Source organism: Triturus cristatus, chromosome 9, assembly GCF_964204655.1.
Source record: "Triturus cristatus chromosome 9, aTriCri1.1, whole genome shotgun sequence".
Taxonomy (NCBI): Eukaryota; Metazoa; Chordata; class Amphibia; order Caudata; family Salamandridae; genus Triturus; species Triturus cristatus.
The window spans coordinates 1104632389-1104656773 of NC_140592.1; the positions used below are offsets into that span (position 1 = coordinate 1104632389).

The 24385-nt window shown below is 46.3% G+C and overlaps 1 protein-coding gene across 2 annotated transcripts in view; it reads left to right on the forward strand.

The window, feature by feature from the left end:
• Window positions 1–24385, forward strand: part of NEMF (nuclear export mediator factor) — a 453826-nt gene that overhangs the window by 112762 nt on the left and 316679 nt on the right. For both annotated transcript variants that reach the window (XM_085627010.1, XM_085627011.1), the window contains exon 6: window positions 2662–2729. In XM_085627010.1, coding sequence (XP_085483136.1) covers window positions 2662–2729 — 68 coding nt within the window. The remainder of the gene's footprint in view (window positions 1–2661; window positions 2730–24385) is intronic.

Consider the following 24385-nt stretch of genomic DNA (forward strand, 5'->3'; position numbering starts at 1 on the left):
GAAATTATCTGATATTTTGTCGTGTGTGTCTACAATAGTTAAACATAAGTACATGTTTCCAAATGTTTTTAGGTGTGGCTAAAAGCTAAAAACAACTCTGAATAAGTTCCAGGTCTCATGTCAGCGCATCATATCCTATATAAAATATACTGTGAGCCTTTGGGTCACCTCCCTTTAACCGGTCTTGTTTGGCCAATAGCCTTCAGGCATTGACTCACTGGTTTTCCAACACATTTTGGGATTAGTCTATGGTTTACATCGAGCACTTTCATTTGATGATCTGTTTTCGAAGTTGTCCTCTTAGGTATGGCAATTGATCTCCCACGGCAGCGCCTTGAGGAACCGATATGGCTCCTGTCTTGAGTCTTCAGCTTCCCCCACATAGCCCACCACAGTGTTTCTCTACACCTTCCTGCTGCTCCCTCTGCCGCCACCATTGCTGAGGGTGTATCACGGCAATAAAAGCTCTTGTGAAGGGGCTGGATGGCAGCATGAGTGATGGGTCGCACGGGCTCTGGCTGTCATGACTGAGCATGTGCACCCACAAAGTATTCATTAAACACTTTACATGTATCCTACAAATGCCCCACCTACCCCTACAATTGCACATAAACAGGGCACTAGACGCTGCACAAGTGTACCTGATTGCGGTCAGGCCTTCACAAGGCAGGGTGAGCAATGTAAACTGCTACAGTTTCAAGATGGCTGACATTATCTGCCATCTTCAAACAGTTGCAGTTTTAATCTTATTTTTCTGCTCAGGCCCAACGATCCCAATGGTAAGTAAGCTCTGAGTGGGACCAGTGGACCATCCACATTGATCCTCTAAGCTTCCCCCTCCTCCCTTGCCTAGTTATTCACACAACTGCGCCTTTCTACTGTGCTCCAAAGTGTGTGCTGATCCAAATTGTTTGGGATACCTGACAGAGCTCCTGGGACTGCTGTCATTGATGTGTCAGAGAGGTGTGATGTCTCAACAGTGGTTCAGTGCATCTCAAGCACTATTTAATAAACCATAATAACAACTAGTAAGGCTTGACTTTTATAAATACCACAAATAAAATAAAATCAGATTACCTCCAAGAATGACTATCAAGTGGTGTTTAATCCCCATTTCTCTCCAGGATGCACAACTCTTGCCTCTCATCTGCGATGTATCCTTCACCATTTCTCCACATACCAAGTCACACCTGCCCCCATTCTCTTCCAGCATTCACAAGCCCTGTCACTCACCCACATGTGTTGTTTGCAGTCCCCCTCTTCAATTGTGTTCTTTGTCATCTCTCCAAATAATTGGATTGTCTTCCCATTCACGGACAGTCACAGCTGATTTCCTCTCAGGCCAGCTTTCGGACAGTTTCACTTTGTCACACTATTCAAGTGTACTCCTGTCAAAGGATTTGACAGACCCTGGGATTCCTGGCACCCACCTCTTGATCCAACAAGCCTGCTTCAGGAACCAAATGCTCTTCAGACTCAGGTGGGAGGTCAGTGTGGTTAGGTAGGGTTAGTACTGTGGCCCTGCAGGATTTCACATGTTTGGGAACAGTGAGTATTGCCTTCCTTGGTGAATGAAGACCGCTTTAGCTGAGAGGATGACTCCGCGAGGTAAACACTTGCCTCAAACTATGTCTCTGAGCTGCAAGTGAAGACTGTGAATGTCAGCAAAACTAAATCAGTCTTTCATTCTTCCAAGTTTAGCCCAGTGAGTACCTTTACATTGGGCAGTAGTACAATTTTGCATCACATGATAATTGGTAGAAGTGCAGTTTTAAACCCTGCATAAACAAGAATTGGAAAGGCCAGTAGAAGTAGATCCAGCTTATAAATGAAAGGGCCATTTCACTGATTTGACAAGTTTGTGATGATTTAGCCAGCGAGTGGATGAATGGATGCATGAGTGCAAGGCTGTGTAATAGATTGAATGCATGAGTGCTTGAATGCCTCCACTCACAAGTTAGTAAAGTGACACTATCATTTATCTGTCAAATCTATTGGCTTTTTCACCACATGTAGCATCTATCATTATAAAATCCTTTTAAAATGCAAAAGTTATTGAAGGAAGTAAAGTGTGTCTCAGAATTCACAACAATGGTGCTACAATAAAACACCAATATTAACAAATGCAACAGGTTTGGGGTGGCTCAGCTCAAGCTCGCCAGAAGAGGCTTTCCCACCAGGATGCTCACTCCCAATTTAGTGACAGTAAAGGCAGTAGCGGTAACGTCCATTTTGCCAACAAATGTATAGGCCAGAACAAGCTGCCTGCTAGCCCATGGAAAATATCCAAGAAACAGTAAGCAGTGACTCCTTCAGTCTAGCCACACTGATCTGATAAGACCTCAGTGCTAAAAATATCACCTCACACCTTTTAGTCCAGCAGAAATTAACCAAAGGTAAATTGTTGTTAAATGTTGTACAAAACAGATACACTGCTCCAACTACTGCACCTGTGAAAATCAGCACTCGAACCGGCTGGCACAGGATGTTCCCACTTAGATATGAATCAAGACATCAAATGAACAAAGACATCTATTCTCACTACTTTCTATTAAGACAAGGACACCCACAGCTTTTTATGCTTGTTGATACCATCATATGTGTTTACAGTTTGTGCCACTAAATTATTTTAATGAATTACATGCACGCTGCCTTCCACAGGTTGAATGAAATACTGTCAAAGGCAGAAAAAGGGGACCAATTAAAGAGAGCACTGAACCCGCATCTTCGTAAGTCATGACGCATTCATTTTTTATAAATTTTATTAGTTGACACATGTTGAAATTGAGCTACAAAATGGGCCATCCAGAGAGTCTTGAAATCTATGTGTAACGTCATTAGGAAATGGCTGCCTGAAACGTTCACCCCATTGTAGATAAATGCTCAGTGTGTCGCTGTTACCAACACAGATACCGGCCCCACCGATGCCAATGAAACACCATTAAAATCACTAAGGATGTTACGATCTTACAGAGGCATTCAATAGAGCATGTAATGATTCACTGTTAATTTTGTGATTGTCAGTAAAGCATTTAAGTATCAATAACCTGTGTGCATGAGTCTTTCTTCTACTTTTAACATGCTGCACCTCTGCCTTAAGGCCTGCCAAAAGAGTCCCCAGTACTCCAGAGCCCTTTGAGAAAAAGCCCAAACTCAAGAAGGGCTTGAAACCTAGAAAACCGCTCCTTGGGTCATCATCTCAGGGCTCCCCCCAAAAGACGTAAGACGAGTTGTTGAAAATCTGTGTGGGGACTGCTGTGCGGACTGCCACACTCCTGGCAGCACCACAAACATTGTTTTTGAAAGCTGTGGTGCCCTAGCTCTCCCTGGGATACCACAAAACCGCATATGCAAATCCACCAGTGCCCAGAGGATTCTGGGACACTTATTTTGGCCAAGGTTGTGCACACTGATGAGTGACATTGTTTTATTCTCTGTTTTTATTTTTTTAATTTCTGACTTGCTCTACAGTAATCCTTCTTGTCTTCTTGTTTTATGGCGAGGTGTCCCCGACGCTCCAATGGGACATCCGGCATGTGCTGATTGTTGGTGCCTGCCGCCTGCACATCTGTTATATGCCAATGAGTTGCTGGCATCCTCTTTCCCCTGCCCACATTCCTGCGGGTGGGATGCTATTGTGTTGTGCACTCCCTGCCCCCTCCTTGCCCAGACATGACCACACGGGGCAAATGAGACACACTGCCTTTCTATGGCTGCCCTTGGAGTCTCTTGGCTCTACCTTTATTAGCACCCAGGGCAATGGGGGCCCCCAGGGATGAATTCTAGTGGGAAGGAGGCCCATGTCCACCCCTCTTGGCCCCACTTTCTGCTTGTCGGTCCCTGGGGGAAAAGGGACCGTTCTCGAGAACAGGGGTGGGGTGCAACGTGCATCCCCTTGCCATTTTCCTCCCTGAACAATTTGAATAGCTTCAGGATTGGGACTACACATGTCCCCGGTCCCTCAGGGGGTCAAGCCTTCTCTTGCTTTTCTCAGGCCCCGGTGGGCCAATTTAGACAGGGTCCAGTGCGTTTTGCTCCTGGTGGCCAGCTCCAGCTACTGGGAATATGTGTTTCTGGTTCTTGGCTTCTAAACTTTCCTTTGAGAGCTTTATTTTTACTGCACTGCCTTCCTGCACCTGAGTTGTCTCCAGTATGGGGGCCTATTACCTGTCTCAGGCCGAAGGCCTTCCTTAGCGGCACCTCCAAGTGAGTGCCTCCCTGCCTGTATCCTCCAAGTCCCATGGCCTCTTTTGGGCACTTGCAAAGCAGAGGTCAAGGGCCTCCTCCTTCTGGAGGCCACACTCCTGCAGCACAAGTCCATAGAATATCTGAGAGAATCGCCCAGAGTCCCCTCCAACAGGTTCATCCATCTACTGTCCCCCAGTCCTTGAATCTAATCTTGCAGTAGGGGTCAGCTGTCTTGTCTCATCCAGCTGGACATTCCTCCGGGGTGCCTTCCCCCACATCAAGACCATTCTCCCTTGTGCAGAACCATCACCATCCTCTCCTTTAGCAGGAGTCAGACTAATTACTGACCCTGCACCCAACCCTCCATGGGTAGCCAGTCCCTGCTATGTACAGCATTGCACAGTGCAGTGGGGGTTGGCCGCAGTGCCTAGTCTCTTCCCAGGCCCTGCGTTAAACCCTCCGATTATGGCCAACCCCTACTGCATATGGCTCCAGGGCCTGCCATCTTACCAGGCCTTGCAGCCAACTCTCCGCGGGCAGACAATGCCCTGTTCATGACCTGGGCAATGGCAGCTGGACTCAGAGTCTGATCTCCTACTGTCCCCTTCAGTGATTTAAAAAAAAATATATATATTTTTGGATCCATATATCCTCAAATCCAGGGAGAATCCTTTGATCATCCTAAGATTTGTTGATCCGGAGAGGACTGCGGAGCAATGTGAGAGGGTCTCGCTGGGATCCGCAGATCCAGCCGCTAAATACATAAATGCTGAGACAAAAGGTAAACTTTTTTAATTTAAAATCACAGGGAGGGTTCCTGTGGAACCCCCCCCCCCCCTCCCTACCCTAGATAGGCCTGGTGGGGTCAGGGTGTGCTCACCCTGCCCCCTTGTTTGCCCTCTCATCTTTTTTCGGGGCATTGAAGACTTGGTCTTCGAGTCATGTAATGGCAGCCGGAACATTTTTTCCAGATGTTCCCACAAGTTAGTGAGATTTTGACGGCTCCTTATCCAGATCCTCAGTACCAAAATGGCAGATGGGTGAAAAGGCTCTGGTAGCCAATCCGACAAGAATATTTTAAAATGTTGATTCTGCAGATTGGACCCCCGTAGGATAGATTGTTGGTGTAAGGAAATGTTAATATACAATAATATTGATGTGGCCAATTTTCCTAGTGGAGAGATCTCGCCCTAAGATGTGGCTTTTACACAGTTAATGGGCTCATTGGGTATGGTATGTGTAAATGGGAGAATGGAGATGGATTGGCCAGCTAGGCCTACTTTTGTGAATGGCCAGCAACCCTGCCCGATAGATTGTGTTTACCCATGCCTGGGGTTTTGGCCTAATTAAACACTTTTGAGGTAGCAAAAATTGGAGGCAGCGATCATTACCCACTGAGGTCAGAGTTACATATAACAAGGGGCAAAAATAGAGAGACTGCACTTCAGGTACACGTGGAATACCCTAAACGGCTGACAACCCGCATATCAGAAGAACATATAGAAAAGTTAAGGGGTATCCAGTAGACTATTCCCTTAGAAGAAATCTCATCTAAAAATGGCAGTGCCTGGTTTGAAAATATAATAAGTACGTTGGTGGAAAGCCTACGGGTAAAATTTAAAGGAAGTAAACAGGGGTTAGGAAGTAAAAGATCTAACAAAAATGAGTGTCCCTGGTTCGACGAGGAATGCCGTATATCCAAGGCACTTATCAGGCAAAGCGAAAGCAGATTGAGGGCAAGATATAATGTGGAAGCATCATGGACCCTCCAGAAACTAAGGATAAAATATAAAGCGTTAATTAGGAATAAAAAAAAGAATTTATAAAGATAGTTGCTGGGCAAATATGTTGGTGGTAATTGAATCTAAAGATGTGAAAGGGTTTTGGAAGCTGGTCCAAGAGGGTGCCGGTAGGAAAATAGGATCCCTAGATTGTATGGTCCCTGAAGACGATTGGGTGTGCTACCTGGGAGAAATGTATGGGAAATGGCTATTACAAGATAAGGCAAATACAATAGCATGGGTACGAGTGAGGGATGATTTAAAAGATTATTTTATCTTCACCAACATTATGAAAAGTATAACTAGTCTGAACCTTACCCGTGCCGCAGGCCCAGATAATCTGCCGGCAGTTATAATAAGAACAAGACCGGAGTGGTGGGTAGAGCTTTTCGCAAAGATGTTTCAGGAGATCCTAGAGTCAGAGATTGTTACTGAAAACTGGAGAGGAGCCATCATAGGGCCAATCCATAAGAAGGGTGATTTAAAAGCGCCAAAGAATTTACAGGTTAGTAAATCTCCTGGATATAGCGAAGTATTATTGGGATTACTCAGGGACTGGGCTGAAGTAAATCAGATTGTACCCCCTGAACAGGTGGGGTTTGAATCGGGACATTCTACGGTCGACCACTGCTTCGCTCTCTGGTCCATTGCGCGAAAGTCGATTGAGCAGAGGGGAAGTTTGTTCTGCTGCTTCGTGGACTTCCGCGCAGCCTTTGATCTAGTGGACCGGGAGCTGCTGTGGGAGACTTTAATTGGATATGGTATCCCTAAGGATTTGTTAGGACTGATACAAATTCTCCATACAAATAACTGGGCCCAGATAATTTTAGATACAGAGGGAAGGCTATCCGAAAAAATTGAGATTGGAAATGGGCTGCGGCAGGGGTGCGTATTGGCCCCTCTGCTGTACTCACTGTTAGCAGATTTGCCGTCAATTCTAGGTAATGTAAACGGGGTATGCCTGACACAAGATGGAAAGCATATTGCTTGTCTATTATATGCAGACGACCTAGTAATTATGGACCTAACTGAAATTGGCCTGCGAAATAAGCTAAGTAGGTTCAATGATTACTGTCGCTTGAAAAACTTGTTGTCAACATGGACAAGAAAAAGATACTAGGATTTGGCAGAAAGAAAATTGGGTTTACTTGGTATCTGGGTGCTGAGAAGTTGGAAAAGGTCGTAGAATATAGGTATCTGGGAATGTGGTTTGAAAGAAGCCTGAAATGGCATACACACCTAGATGCACTAAAGCTGAGATCATCAGCATCGGTCAGCGGATTGAAAAATGTAATACGGTTTATGGCGCAATGTCCAATAGACCGGTTTTAAAAGCTTACTCTGCTATGGTTCCCCCTCAGTTTTTGTATGGTGCCAAATTACTTTATCTGAGTGGCAAATATGGTTGGGATGCCGAGGAGGGTAAAACTTTGAAAAATGTATTCTCATTGCCTAAACCGGCAATGGTTCAGGCGGTGAGACTTGAACTGGGAATTACCTCATGGGGCATTCTAGCTTGCATGGCCTTACTTCGTTTCTGGCAGCATTCAGGAACCGGGGAGATTCTTAAAATATCACAATAGTGCAAAAACGAAATTGAGAAGAGTGAATTAAACAGGGCATAAGAGATAAGAACTATTATCACAAAGGCATGTCGCCTGATGAAGGTTAAACTGTGCCCCAACACTTACCTGATGAAAATGGACAAGAGGGAACTTAGGGTGCAGGGGAAAGAAATTTCACGTGCACAGGATCAAGACTATCTCTTGAATAAAATTTCAGGAAATGTTATGGCTCCTGCGTGGAAAAACGAACAATGCTTCCCTTATGTCGATAGGTTACCCGACTGGCATCTACGAAGAGAAATATTAAGGTTAAGAATTGGGGTGAACCCCTGTTACGCAAATAATGGGGTGAAATGCTCTATGATAGACAGTAAGGGAAAATGCACCTGCACTTTGGGCACTTCATGTGACATTTTATATATACTAATGGACTGTCAGAAGCTTTTAGATATTCGAATACAGTTTTTACGTCCGATTTTTAAGAAGTATGGTATAAAAGATAGGGCCCAGGCAGTAACCCTTGTAACAGAAATTAGCCATTTAGATATAGCCGTTGCTATATCGGGAAATTCATGCAAAGGGTTAAAGCATTTTTAAATGATTTTAGAAATGAAATGTAATACTATCTGATGCATACGGTCATGGGCAAAGCTGAAAGGGAATTGAAAGTATAATATGATTTCTGATGTTTTTATAATGATGTGAGATTTTAGATATATTTTAAAGGTATTTGTGTAAAATGTTTGAGGATCTTTTGGTCCAAATAAACGTGAATAAAATCGAAACGCGATGTACCACAGCACCAGATAGCTCTAACTTTTAACGCATTTATGGATACCCAAGCACCTTTTTTACGCACGAATTTCTTGAAAACTAGTGGATGAATATACACAAAATAAAAAAGAAGCATGCTTTGTGAGTAAAATTCTAACTTTGTGCCGAATTTGGTGTCATTCCATTAAACTGTGTTTGGTGGATCAAAGAGCAAAGTTTCCTATGGCAAACTTTCCAATGGAAATTCACACTTTAGGCACTTCCCCTTGTAGCTGGGCTCCACATTACAGATCAGCAAGAAACTTCCAACGGAGGAGCCAAAGTAGAGATGAACATTTGTTTTTTAAAGTTTCCTACAGATTCGTTAAATAGTGCCAGAGTTATTAAGAAAACGAAAAGATTCCTTTGTAAAGTCTCACCTAAATGATTGAGTACTATTGCGTGAATAATTAAAATCATTATAATTTTCCACCAATAAAATCATAGAATAACTTATTACAACATGTTCTTAAATGAGTAATTCATTTCTTCTTATATAAAAAAAATGCTTCTTTTAAAAAACACCCCAGTTCCACCCTGTTTACCAAAAAGTCTTTGTACAAGAAGCCGCACACAAAAACGGAATTTCCACAACCATTCATCCGTGTCCTGATGATTGAAACGTGCAAAATAGCAAAATAAAGTGCTACGTCTTCCATGTACATTGATCATGGTTGGAGCACAAAACACAGCAAAATATCAACAAAGCTAACAGCCACACTGCTACTTGACCGGGGAGTAAAAAAGATGCCAGACAGTCTTGACAGTTCATCCATATGCTAAGGATTAAAACTTATGCAAGGAAGCAAATGGAAGTGCCAGGTGGAGCAGAGCGGGATAGCAGCAATGCTAGCTGCCACAATTATACTAGGACAGGGGGTCGACATCCCCATTGTACCTTTCAATGCCCCTCCATTTCACAAACACTTGTTTTTAGTAGGAGGGTTGAGTTCTCCGGGGTCTTTATTTGGTGACTTCTTTCAAACAGGTTCTGGCCATCTGAGGATGTAGTACTGGTAAAAAGGGCTCTGACCACTTCTACACAGGTCTGTGCCCCCTGAGACAAGAAGATCGGTTTTAGTTGTTCCTGTCGGATCTCTTTCAGAGTTGGGCAACAGCGTATGAGATGCAATAATGTCTCTTTTCTATAGCTGCAAAGTCGGCATCCTGTGTTAAAGAAGAGAGATTTCCAACTTGTATTTATTTTTATCTGGAGTGGTACTAGCCTAACCCACAGGATGTCTTTCAGGCATTCCTTTCCTATGGTTTGTTTCAAGTATTGCTGTATTTTACGGTTCTCGTAAGCAATCTTCCCTCTAATTTTATTCCTCTGTGTGCGGCAAAGAAGGATGTTTGTGCGCCACAGGTAAGGCTACGTGCGCTGACATGCAAAATATCCCTACTCAAGCAAACGCTGTCTATAAGTTAACAAGTGCTTAATGTGTGTTTTGATTTGATTCGATTCCAGTCAACCTCTCAGTCGTCATAGGGAGACAAAACATATTCAAATTCATTTGTAGGCTGGTCTGTCACCTCAAGGTGTCGCTGGACTTAAAACAATGTAATATTTAAGATCCACCAGTGTGGAATCCATTGAAGAAATGACGTAACTCCACTACTTGTTCAATTTCAGAAGATCTCAAACTTTGGTCAACCCTCCTGGAACGAGTAAGGATAATCAACAATTGTCAAGATCACCAAAAAGCAAAGAACTAACTGTTCCCTAGCAAACGATCCATCAGGTGCAGGTGACAGGATGTAACAGGAGGTGTAGGCATCCCAATGTGCTATTTCTCACTCACATTCACTTCCATGCATAAATGCTCCTACAGACTGACTGCATCGCAATTGGAGCACACCTTCGACCTCACTTATGACACCAAACAATACATTTAGGTGAATGCAAACAAACACTCTGCCAGTTATGCCGCACTACAACAACATTTCTTGGGTTTGGGGAGGCTTCATAAATACTGTACCATATAATTTTCATGTGATATTCTTTCCTTGTGCACGATGCATAATGGACTGCAGCAAGGGTAGTCACCTGGTTTGTTTTCTACCTCTGGTATCGTAATGTCCGGTCGGTACAAAAATAAGCACAATCACTTAAAGCTATTATTTTTAGCCCTTATCGGTACAACTTCAAACAGGAAATATAAATAGAAAACTTTTTCATAGGTGTTCCAGAGTGAAGTTAACATTGCCTTAAAAATAATTAAGGTAAATAAAGGCAGAAAATTCATATTACACAGGAGTACATTCGATTTTGTTTACAGTCCTATTTAGTATCATGCCCTTGCAGACTCTTAAAAATAGCTGGTATTTTTCCCCTGGAAAGGTGATGAACCTAACTGCAGCTTCTTCTTGACCACAGCCCTGTGAATAAACGCTGTCCTGCTAAAATGCCCTGTTTGTAGAAAACCTTAAAAGTGACAGAGCTGTGAAGTACAGCTCTGTCATTTTTAAGGTTTTTTAAAACCAGGACATTTTGTGCTCTATACCAAGCAGATGTAACAGAAGGCAGACCTGTCAAAATCTCCTCTGTGCAGCTCATACCCCCAGGCTAATAGTAAAAAAGCTTTTAGATATTCGAATACAGTTTTTACGTCCGATTTTTAAGAAGTATGGTATAAAAGATAGGGCCCAGGCAGTAACCCTTGTAACAGAAATTAGCCATTTAGATATAGCCGTTGCTATATCGGGAAATTCATGCAAAGGGTTAAAGCATTTTTAAATGATTTTAGAAATGAAATGTAATACTATCTGATGCATACGGTCATGGGCAAAGCTGAAAGGGAATTGAAAGTATAATATGATTTCTGATGTTTTTATAATGATGTGAGATTTTAGATATATTTTAAAGGTATTTGTGTAAAATGTTTGAGGATCTTTTGGTCCAAATAAACGTGAATAAAATCGAAACGCGATGTACCACAGCACCAGATAGCTCTAACTTTTAACGCATTTATGGATACCCAAGCACCTTTTTTACGCACGAATTTCTTGAAAACTAGTGGATGAATATACACAAAATAAAAAAGAAGCATGCTTTGTGAGTAAAATTCTAACTTTGTGCCGAATTTGGTGTCATTCCATTAAACTGTGTTTGGTGGATCAAAGAGCAAAGTTTCCTATGGCAAACTTTCCAATGGAAATTCACACTTTAGGCACTTCCCCTTGTAGCTGGGCTCCACATTACAGATCAGCAAGAAACTTCCAACGGAGGAGCCAAAGTAGAGATGAACATTTGTTTTTTAAAGTTTCCTACAGATTCGTTAAATAGTGCCAGAGTTATTAAGAAAACGAAAAGATTCCTTTGTAAAGTCTCACCTAAATGATTGAGTACTATTGCGTGAATAATTAAAATCATTATAATTTTCCACCAATAAAATCATAGAATAACTTATTACAACATGTTCTTAAATGAGTAATTCATTTCTTCTTATATAAAAAAAATGCTTCTTTTAAAAAACACCCCAGTTCCACCCTGTTTACCAAAAAGTCTTTGTACAAGAAGCCGCACACAAAAACGGAATTTCCACAACCATTCATCCGTGTCCTGATGATTGAAACGTGCAAAATAGCAAAATAAAGTGCTACGTCTTCCATGTACATTGATCATGGTTGGAGCACAAAACACAGCAAAATATCAACAAAGCTAACAGCCACACTGCTACTTGACCGGGGAGTAAAAAAGATGCCAGACAGTCTTGACAGTTCATCCATATGCTAAGGATTAAAACTTATGCAAGGAAGCAAATGGAAGTGCCAGGTGGAGCAGAGCGGGATAGCAGCAATGCTAGCTGCCACAATTATACTAGGACAGGGGGTCGACATCCCCATTGTACCTTTCAATGCCCCTCCATTTCACAAACACTTGTTTTTAGTAGGAGGGTTGAGTTCTCCGGGGTCTTTATTTGGTGACTTCTTTCAAACAGGTTCTGGCCATCTGAGGATGTAGTACTGGTAAAAAGGGCTCTGACCACTTCTACACAGGTCTGTGCCCCCTGAGACAAGAAGATCGGTTTTAGTTGTTCCTGTCGGATCTCTTTCAGAGTTGGGCAACAGCGTATGAGATGCAATAATGTCTCTTTTCTATAGCTGCAAAGTCGGCATCCTGTGTTAAAGAAGAGAGATTTCCAACTTGTATTTATTTTTATCTGGAGTGGTACTAGCCTAACCCACAGGATGTCTTTCAGGCATTCCTTTCCTATGGTTTGTTTCAAGTATTGCTGTATTTTACGGTTCTCGTAAGCAATCTTCCCTCTAATTTTATTCCTCTGTGTGCGGCAAAGAAGGATGTTTGTGCGCCACAGGTAAGGCTACGTGCGCTGACATGCAAAATATCCCTACTCAAGCAAACGCTGTCTATAAGTTAACAAGTGCTTAATGTGTGTTTTGATTTGATTCCAGTCAACCTCTCAGTCGTCATAGGGAGACAAAACATATTCAAATTCATTTGTAGGCTGGTCTGTCACCTCAAGGTGTCGCTGGACTTAAAACAATGTAATATTTAAGATCCACCAGTGTGGAATCCATTGAAGAAATGACGTAACTCCACTACTTGTTCAATTTCAGAAGATCTCAAACTTTGGTCAACCCTCCTGGAACGAGTAAGGATAATCAACAATTGTCAAGATCACCAAAAAGCAAAGAACTAACTGTTCCCTAGAAAAACGATCCATCAGGTGCAGGTGACAGGATGTAACAGGAGGTGTAGGCATCCCAATGTGCTATTTCTCACTCACATTCACTTCCATGCATAAATGCTCCTACAGACTGACTGCATCGCAATTGGAGCACACCTTCGACCTCACTTATGACACCAAACAATACATTTAGGTGAATGCAAACAAACACTCTGCCAGTTATGCCGCACTACAACAACATTTCTTGGGTTTGGGGAGGCTTCATAAATACTGTACCATATAATTTTCATGTGATATTCTTTCCTTGTGCACGATGCATAATGGACTGCAGCAAGGGTAGTCACCTGGTTTGTTTTCTACCTCTGGTATCGTAATGTCCGGTCGGTACAAAAATAAGCACAATCACTTAAAGCTATTATTTTTAGCCCTTATCGGTACAACTTCAAACAGGAAATATAAATAGAAAACTTTTTCATAGGTGTTCCAGAGTGAAGTTAACATTGCCTTAAAAATAATTAAGGTAAATAAAGGCAGAAAATTCATATTACACAGGAGTACATTCGATTTTGTTTACAGTCCTATTTAGTATCATGCCCTTGCAGACTCTTAAAAATAGCTGGTATTTTTCCCCTGGAAAGGTGATGAACCTAACTGCAGCTTCTTCTTGACCACAGCCCTGTGAATAAACGCTGTCCTGCTAAAATGCCCTGTTTGTAGAAAACCTTAAAAGTGACAGAGCTGTGAAGTACAGCTCTGTCATTTTTAAGGTTTTTTAAAACCAGGACATTTTGTGCTCTATACCAAGCAGATGTAACAGAAGGCAGACCTGTCAAAATCTCCTCTGTGCAGCTCATACCCCCAGGCTAATAGTAAAAAAAAGCAGGAACAGGTCAAGTTAATAACGAGCATTGGCATAGCCAATAGGTCTCGCCTTTGGGACCATATAAGTGTTTAGCTATGCAATAGTTGCATAACTAAATACTTATAAGGTCCCAAAAGTGAAACCTATTGGCTATGCAAAGCCGCCGTGCGGCCGCGAAAGTGATCGCGATCAAACATCAAAGCGGCCGCTAAAGTGAAAGTAATCACGGCCGTTTTGATGTTCTCAGTGGCCGCACGGCTCACTGAGAACATCAAAGCGGCCGCGAAATGATCACGCAGGCTGGCAAATAATGGTGCGCGCGCCCGGCGCACATGCACTGTAGTTGGCGGCGTGAAAGCACTAGTTTGCACTTTCAAATCCCCGGTTTACAAAAGCTCTCATGAGAGCAGCGCTAAAGCGCTGGCTCAGGCGAGACCTAAAAATGCCTGCTCGGTCCGTCTGTAGCGCCCCCCCTCATTGTGTGCTCTGCCCGCCCAGGCTGTTGTGCTGCTTTCTACCACCACAGGGGTCCGACACCTCCGAGCCCCTTGATAGCGGGTTTGCTTTCTGTTTCTCAGCATCACTGCCTTTCACACTGATTGTCTTTCTAAAAGACGATCTGCTAACAAAAGGCAGGCTCTCTCCTTCCTAATGCCTTGAGCGATCTGCGCGCTTTCAGATTAGTACTGAGCGCTTGGTGAAGGCAGTGTGCGCAGGCGCGCAGCTTGGAGGGAACATAGCTCGTAAGATATTTTGAGTGCTGTATACCTGAGTTTTCCCCTGAGGCAAGGGATGTTGATTTCCTGTGAGAGCTGGTGTATTTGTTTGTTAATTGAGTCTTTTAGGGCCGTGTAACTTGTACCTTCAGTGTTCCAATTGTTGATGGTCAAGTTTAGGGTCTCCAATGCTGTGTTTAAACAGATGCTTCAAGGGTTGTTCTGTGCGGTATATAATGGCTTTAATACCTCCCTCATAGAGCCTACTGGGGCATTCGCGATCCAATAGTAATTTTTTGCAAGGGTGCCCGTGCATTTGTATTTTTGCTGGACAAGGCTGAACTTTAATCGTAACAAGCTGTTACATTTATGTGGCGGTAAATGGAAAATGCCCTAATATCCCTGACTTTTCTCACGCTGAACCTCATTGCGCTCTGGAAATGCCTGAAGTGCGTAGTCTGCTGAATACAGCAGTTTTGCCTGAATAACCCTCCTGATCACCATTGTTGTTGGGCTGTGTAGTTTTATGTTGAGATTACACAGGGCGTGTATGGTTGCCTTGACTTTGTGATTTCTTCTTTTCTATACCACCCAAATATCACCTCTTATTTGGGTTGTCAGTCAGGTCATTACATTCACTCTAGGTGTAAAATGTGTCTAGCCCTTTCTGGAACCCTGTTTGTATGTGGTCTAATAAAAGCAGGTCATCCTCATACTACCTTACATGCACTTTCTTCTGACCTACTTTCGGGGTAACTACATGGCTTTTTGCATCGTCTTGCCCAAATCCGCCATGTATAAATTAAAAATTGTTGGGACACGAACACATTCGTTTTTTTTTTTTTTTTTTTTTTTTTTTGTTTTTAAAAGTTTTTATTGAACAATAATTCGATTACAAGCACGGGCCTACAACCACCAGGGCCGGCCGCTAAGTACAGAATGAAATATACATTTATCAAAGCTGCAGTCGGTTCCCGGGGGTCGGCCCCGTAGTGAGTCCGGATAGTTCTAGAGGCACAGGAGACTTAGATCCAAAAAACACAGAAAACTAAAAGAAAAACAAAAGGCGAGGCATAAAGACAAACGGCGCAGGTCAGGCTTCCTCCGGGGAACTCCAGGTCAGACCATTAAGCAGCACACGAAAGGAAGGAGTACCGGGAGGCTGGGGACGGGGGGGGGGGGCCAAGGGAACTGAACGTCCATATGTAGTCATTCCAAAAGGTGCCCGGAACCGTCAAGGGTCAGGGGGACATGGCGATATCGGTGTCCACCAGGGGGGGCGTACAGATACCCCCGCGATATGCATTCCATTGCCCCCAGATTCTGCCCCATGCCCCCGGCTTACCACGGGCAACATACACAGTCTTCTCCCTGAACATACACCAGTCCATATTCTCCTTCCATACTGACACGGTGGGCGGCCGCTGGGCACCCCAAAGCTGCGCTATATCTCTCTTGGCAATCATGTTCCCCAGGGCCGCCCACCGAGTCTGAGCCGCGCTATAATCATTGGGCTCCCACACATTCAGGACACAGCGACGCACCTCCGGCAGCAGCACAACCCCAGTGACCTGTCCCATAACCGTATGTACCCGGCGCCAGTAGTCCGCCACCTCGCGGCACTCCCACAGGATATGGAGAAAGGTGGCACTGAGCCCACAACCCCGCTTACAGAGCCCATCGTCGGAATATCCCATCGAGACCAAGCGAGGACCCGTCACATACACCCGGTGAAGAATCTTAAGCTGTACCAACCGGAGACGGGCTGGAATGGCGACCTCTTTGGGGGACGACAGTGCAGACTGCCAGTCCTCGTCGTCCAATTCCACCCCATCCCCCGTCCAAGCCTCCCGAAGGCGCACCAAGAGGTCAGCCCGATGATTAATCAGTTTCTTATAAATTAAAGAAATAGTGCTGTCCGGGACATGTCCGTCAAGTATGCGGTCCTCGAGGGGCGAGGAAACCGGGATCGTGGTCCCCTCTCCAAAGACCGAGAGCAGGGCGTGTCGAACCTGGGCATAGCGGAAGAACTCCCTGTCCGTAAGCTCATATTCGGCCTGAAGAGCCGCGAAAGTCTTAACCGCGCCCTTATGCCACAGGTCTCCCACTTTGCTGATACCAATCGTGTCCCACTGGTCAAACCCCTTCGTAGTCCAGAGGCTCCCCAGGCGATCGGAGGCAAACAAAGGAGTAGCACATGTCAGTCGCTCACCCCAGCCCGTGGCCGCAGTGGCGGCCCTCCAGGTCCGCACAGCAATCTTAGTAGGACCCGTAAGGGTCCGGCCAGCCGAGCGGGAGTACAGCGCCCTGTTATAGTCCCCGCCGGGAAGCAGGAACTTGTCCATCTCATACGCCGGGTTCAGGCCAGGCGCATACGTGGCATGGTTGATGGCCGAAAGCTGCGCGGCCCAATAATACCTGCGAATGTCGGGAAGCGCGATGCCCCCGTCATACCAGGGGAGAGTAAGCTTAGCAAGAGCAATACGCGCCCGCCCGTCCCACACCAGTCTCCTCTGCAGGCTCTCTACCTCCCGAAAGTAGGCCACTGGGATGACGTCGAAGGAATTCTGGAGTGCATAGAGGAACCTGGGAAGGGACATCATTTTGAACAGCGCGGCCCGACCCAGCGGGGACAGGGGCAGCCTGCACCACCGGGCCGTATCCTCTCGCAATCGCCGAAGCGGACGCAGGAGATTCAGCTCATAGCGAGCCACCGGGTCCAGCGAAACGTATATCCCCAGGTACTTAAAGCCGCTCAGTGATACCTGGATCGGAAGCCGAGGCGGTAGGAGTGGAGGACCACCGGAGATCGGATAGACGCAGGATTTAGACCAATTGATCGTGAGACCCGAATTATTCCCAAAGGAAGTCAGAACGTCAAAGAGGACGTTGAGCGACTGCCGCGGTGAGGTGAGATATAGGAGAATATCGTCCGCATACAGCGAAACCCGATCTTCAAAGCCCGGGGCCCACCGGATCCCTCGAAGCGAGGGCTCCCAGCGGAGCCAAGCCGCGAGTGGCTCCAGGGCGAGAGCGAAGAGCAAAGGGGACAACGGGCATCCCTGCCTCGTGCCCCTGCCGAGGGCAAAGGGCCGAGAGACCCGCCCGTTCACCACCACCTGAGCCATGGGTCCCGTGTACAGAAGCTTCACCCAGCCAATAAATCCTTCCCCAAAGCCAAATTTAGCCAAGACAGCCCAGAGGAATGGCCACTCGATGGTGTCAAAAGCCATCGTGGCATCCAAAGAAACCAGCACGGCCGGTTCGGAGAGGAGCTCCGCCCTGGCAAGGGCGCCATGAAGACGCCGCAAGTTAAGAGCGGTGTTACGATGCGGGATGAATCCGCATTGGTCCGGATGAATCAGATCGCACACGACGCTCAACAGACGATTGGCAAGGACTTTCGCCAGGATCTTAGGCTCCGCATTTAGCAGTGAAATAGGCCGGTAAGAAGTACAGCGATCTCGCGGCTTGTCCTCCTCGGGGATAACGACTATCGTGGCCAAACGCTGATCGGCCGGGAGGGAACCCGCCGCCAGAGACTCACGGAACATGCGACTGAGGAAGGGCGCAAGCTTGTCAGGGCGCAATTTATATAGCTCAATGGGCAGACCGTTGGGACCCATAGCCTTGCCCGAGCGAAGGGAGCGGATCGCGGTCGCTATTTCATCCACCGACAAGGGGGCGTCCAGCCGCTCACGGTCCTCAACGGACAGGCAGGGCAAGGCGATATCCCTCAGTAGAAGGCGAGAGTCGTCCTCATCCCTGTCAGTCACTGGGGAGTACACAGCCCGGAGGTGGTCGGCAAAACATTCCACAATCTCGTCAGGCTCCGTCACACACACACCATCCGCAGCACGCAACTCCGGGACCACACGATTCACTCTCTCCTTCCTGTCCAGCCACGCGATCAACTTTCCCGCCTTGTCCCCGGCATCGTACAGTCGACCCTGCTGCTCCCTATACATAGTTTTGGCCGCGTCAGTGACCAGGGACCTATATTCAAACTGTTTCAGGCTGAGGGCATGGAGCCCGTCCGGAGTAACATTCGCCTCCAAGGCCGACTCCAGCCCCAAGATGTCAGTCTCCAGCCTCACCACTGCCTCACTCTTGACCCTCTTAGCCACCACTATCTGGGAAAGGGCGTGTCCGCGGATCACGGTTTTAAAGGCTTCCCACAGGGACATTGCAGAAGACACCGACCCCTCGTTATCCAGGAAGTATTGGTCCATAGCCTTAACCAGGCTGTCACGAGTCGTAGGGTCTCGCAGGTACCATGGGTTAATGGGAGCGATCCGCCCTGCAGACCGCGGCCCGGTGTCAAAAACAAGCCACAGCGGAGAATGGTCGGAGATACCCCGCGCCAGGTGCCTGACCTCTCGAATCCGACCAGTCTGCGCCGCGGGCATAAGGAAGTAGTCTAACCTAGAGAGACTCCCATGCGCCCCCGAGTGAAAGGTGAATTGACATTGGGTCGGATGCATTAATCTCCAACTATCCACCAGGCCGAAGGTCTCCAGCATCCCACCCAGCCATGCCTGGGCAGCGGGGAGGGTCCTTGGTGGGTGACGATCCAGTTCACCCGAAACCACAGAATTAAAGTCCCCGCCCATGAGCAGGAGGCTGTCCGGAAGGTCAAGCAGCATTCGACCCAAGTCAGTGAAGGTGGAGTTCTGGAGGCCCGGGGGGACGTAAACTGAAACCAGGGCAAGGGGCTGCCCCTCCCACCTCCCAATCAAACACACATAGCGCCCTCTGTCATCCGAGACTATCTTAGTGATCTCCACCGGAAGTGAGGTTCGCAGCAGAATGCCCACCCCCCTGGAACCAGTTGTGAAACCAGAATGGGCCACGAGGCGGTATCCCCCCCTGTTCATTGCATGACAAACATTGCCAACCAGATGCGTCTCCTGGAGAAACACCACATCAGGAGTCAAACGACGCAAATATTGCAGTACTACACCCCGCTTGATACGGTCCCCCAACCCATTGACGTTCCATGACATAAGCCTCAACCCGTCCCCCCCCATCCCCCCCAATAGATCAAGGGTCCCCCAGCCTGCAGCACAGTTCCCAAATGTGGACAAAAATCAGTACCTCGTCCTGTAAACAAAAAACACACAGCAAAACAAACCCTCCTCCCCCCCAACCCCACCCCAGGACCAACTCCCCCCACCCTGCACCCCTGCGGGCCAAAAAACCCCCCCAACTTGCAGTGTGCCTGTCGCCCCACTAACCCCATTCTACGAAAAGAACCCAGAGGAGGTAAGGGACCCGTCCCCGCCCGCCCCCCTCACTGGTCCTGGTAAAACACAATATGCAAATGAAATAAGACCCGACTGTACAGTGCAAAAAGGCAAAATCAAGGACCAAAAGTCATTCTAAAGGGGACCCATCACCTGCGGTGCCCGCAGAGGGTCCGGGACGGCCACCTCCGTCCGGCAGAGAGTCCAGCCAGTCACTTGCAGCCACAGGAGAGTCAAAAAAGGCTGTCCGATCCCCATGTTCCACTCGGAGTTTTGCAGGGTAGAGCATCGAATACTTTAGGCCCAGCTCACGGAGACGACGCTTCACCCCTTGGAATCCCATCCGTTGTTTCTGGACCAGTTGCGTGAAGTCCGGGTAAAAATTGATGGTCGAGTTCTCATGACGAACCGGGCCGTGGGTCCGTGAGGCCTGCAGAATAGCGTCGCGGTCCCTGTAGTAGAACAGTTTGGCCACGATAGGCCTCGGGGGGGCCCCCGGCCGTGGCCGACCGCCCGGAACTCGATGGGCCCGCTCCACGGCAAAGAACTTACTTAGGCCAGCCGAGGACAACTGTTTCAGGATAAGTTCCTCGACCACGAGGTCAACCGGGCGGCCGTCAGAGGACTCCGGTACACCTATGACGCGGATGTTGTTGCGTCGGGCCCGTCCCTCGAAGTCCTCAAGCCGCCGGGCCATATGGTCGTTAACCACCCTGATGTCTCCAAGCGCGGCCCGCAGATCCGACACCTCCGCACCGAGGGTGGAGGTCCGTGCGTCGAGAGCCTGGACCTTCTCGTTAGTTTTGGAGAGGTCGGCCCGGATCAGGGTGACATCGATCGCGACAGTGTCAATCTTACGGGCCAGGGCCTCATATTGCGTCGCGATGGTTTCCCTGATGCCATCAATGGCGCCCATAATGTCCTGCAAGGATAGTTCCGTAGTGGCGGTCGCGCCTCCTTCCGCAGTATCCGAGGGGAGGCCAGCAGCGCCAGAGGGCCCCCTGCCCTGGGTGTAGCGGTCCATGTTATTGCTCTGGACTGCCCCCCCGCGGAGGGAAGCCTTGGTCTTGCGGCCCTCGGGACCCCCTTTGCCCCCCATGTGAACACGGTCACCCGAGGGGACCTCCAATCAAGAGGTGTAAGGCACCAGCAAGAAGACCACAAAATGTCGGTATAGGGGGTCCGAGGCGATAGGCGCTCTAGTGGCAGATGAAAGAAAACCTCATGCAGAGGCCCAGGAAGCACCTCTCCACCCCGAGCGCACCTCCCTGCCGGTCTCCTGAAGTGCAAAACCGAAACCGAAAGTGGTGGATCGGCAGCTGGCACCGCGCTGAAGCCGCTGTTGTTCAATTGCAGCCCGGTCCCTCGGGTCACCTTCACCCCGGTCACCTCCGTCGGGTGGGTCCCAAAAGTTCCGACGACGACAACTCAGGATTCCCAGGTCCGATTTGAGTTTTGAAAAGAGATATACGCTCAGCTGGTCTTTATCTCTCAGATTCCATAAGCCACGTCAGGATATTCTCAGGATAAATTCCGAGGAGCAGAGAGGGTCCGGGGAGCCCTGTGCTCACGCGACCATCTTGGATGCGCGCTAGGCTCCTCCTCCCACATTCGTTTTTTAAGCCCTGATCTGTATGGAGTTTTGAAGAGACCGTGTCCCATGAAAGGTTTACTCAAGCCCAAGTCCCACTATAGAGAGATGTGAGCCTGCAATCCAGGTCAGGGTAAGCTGGATACACATTATAAGATAACCTGTACTCACCCTATGGTAGCTTGTCAGAGATGAGTCAGGCTTATCTAAAGAGGCAATGTAATAAGCAGTTGTGCGCCGCACACACACACACAGTAGCAGAATAAAAATGCCACAGTTTTAGAAAAATAGATATCGTTATGAGAAAATCTGGACCAAATGACAAAAATCCAATATGTAGAACCAGAGTTATGAATTTTTAAAGAATTAACCAAAAATATTGCTTAAAAGTCAATAGCGCTAAAAGGTTACTTGAGGTCGCCTTAGACCAGGGTACATCCAAAGTTTAGGCCAACCGTAATAGAGGTCAGTTAGTTCTGTTGAATGATTTATGTATATTGATATTCCTCCCGATGGTCTTCCAGAAAGATATATTTTTCAGGCTGATTTGTGCAAGTCTGGAAATTTCTCAAGATAGGTTGGAGTTACCTCCCAGGTTTCTTGGAAGCAAAGTGTGCAGCTTTTTGCTTGCAGATTTGCTATTTAAAACTAACATTCCAAGATATACATTTTGTAGTGTTGTTTTTGGTCATTATTGCGGGCACAGTGGGGGGATTCTTGCTGCATCTGTTCTGGTGGACGACTTTTATGTTAGGTATATCTTGTTTTGCTGCCACCTAAGTTTGTTGTTAGCCAGCTTCAGCCATCCTTGTGCTCATCGGCCCTTACCATTGGGTTGTGTACTCATTCAGCTGATAATATATCCTTAAGTTGCTGTAAATTAGAATTTAGTTGGACACTCCTATTAGCAGGTCTTTCCTTTTCTCTCAATAGTTGCGGGTGGCAATTGACAGACTGGCTTGGGGGTACAGCACATATGGGTATTTCTCTTCATTCTTTTCCTGCACCAAGATACCCAGTCCACTAGTCCTTCCCTCTCTAATCAGACCGTTCTCAACAGGGCTGCGTTTTCCATGTTGTTATTGTGTACTCCTGTCTATTGTCCTTGCACTTGCTTCAAAGTGGATGCTAAGAATGCCCTAACTAGTTATTTCAGCTAGTGAAGGGATATTTTGCATTAGCCTTAAAATGTATGCCCGATTGAGCATGTCTTGCCTGCCTTTTGAGATGTATTGAGGCAAGAATATAATGTTTTGGGGATGCCCCCTTCTAACCTGCCATCCTCCATTTTGTTATCCCTTAGGAAGATGTGTACTGAATGGTGATCCCCTGATTTTGTTATTGTCCATTTCACTTGTACTGCTGTTTGCGGTACTCTGCTCGCTGCCTCCTATATTGGCTTTCTTATGGCACTCTTTTTACTGGATCCTAAATAATCACTGTCAGTCCTCGCCTGTTGTAGGACTTGTGCATATGTCTTTGTAAGTATGGTTTCTTATCCATGCTTGATACTCTCCTGGTCATGGCTTTGAATTGTATTTTTGTGGAATATCAGGTTTGTCTTTGTGTTTCTGTTTTGGCTGACCTGTTCGTTCTAGTGTATGTTGATGAGGCTGTCCTCTGCTCCTTCTCACTTGAGCGTTTTTTGCCATTTCTTTAATCGTTTTTTATACACATTGTTAATGGTTTAATTTCCAAGTTTTCTACCCCAGCCTCGCATTCTGTGGAATTCTCTGATTCTTCCTGTGTCAACTCGATTTCATTTTCCGTGCTATGAATTGTATTTATGGAATTGTCTCGTACTTTCTGGTCCCTTTTTTGATGGAGTTTGTGGGGCTAGTATCACGTTTGCATTTCAAAATGTTCCTTCTCTTCCCATTTGCCACCGTTGTTTCTGCAGTTATGGCTCCTGACTGGTAGAAGGTTTTTAAACCTTTTACCATTGTTGTAAGTCCATAATTGCTGAATGGTGACATTCATTAGATGTAACCCTTTTATCAATCAATGTTATCTAATTTCCTCACCATGTTTGCGATACTGAGGGCTATTGTTGGTATAGTGTCTATTTGAATTGCGACTGCCATGTGAGTGCTTTTATTACAGAAGTCAAGGTTGAATATATAGAAGCACTTTGTCGTGGTTTATTGTGAAATTGCAGTTCAATAAGTTGCTGCTGTCATGTAGATTTTTATGTTTCATTGTCCCTTTTAGATTGTGTTTGGTTGTGGCCGCCCACTCTCTTTAACAATGGACTATCCAGTAAGCTTTCTTGTTGACAATCCTGTGTTTCTGCTGATTGTATCTCTATTGCTGTTTGGTCCGAATGCTCAGCATGCACTTACACTATTGTCATCCTCTCCTTTAGCACGGGGGGCCTAATATGTGCTTGAAAACCTCTGTTTCGGGCCTTTCTTGGTTCTGTTTCTGAGGATCTACGTATCCTGTACACTTCATTGAAGTTTAGGAAAACTTAGTGGTTGCAATTACCTCCCCCATCTTTAGACATGATTGGGTCCGCCTTCTCTAATTTCCAGTTTGGGAACTGATTCAATAGCTGATTATTTTGGTTAAATTAGGTGTTTCTATTATTGAAAGCATGGGTGAGCTTGATGCAAAGTCGATGCTATTCGTGGATTGATTTCCCTTTGCTGCTCAGGGGAAAAAAACCCGGTCATGATTTTGCTTTCCTGTTTATTCTACTGTTGTTTTGTGATTGTAGTATTTTCCCTGTCATTCTGCCTTTGTGGACAGTAGCGGCAAGGCTCCCCCCAAGATTTCACTGTCTCCTTCTAGTTTCCCGATCGTTATCTTTTCACTATTCTCATTATCCTGTTTTTCTTTGTGCACGCATTATTTTTGGTCATCGCTGCTGTTCTCCTCTGAACGAAAACTATGTGCGATTTTCTAACTAGCAGCGAAGCTATTCCTTGTCTTAATTCAATTGTATGGAAGCTTTCGTCGGAGAGCCCCT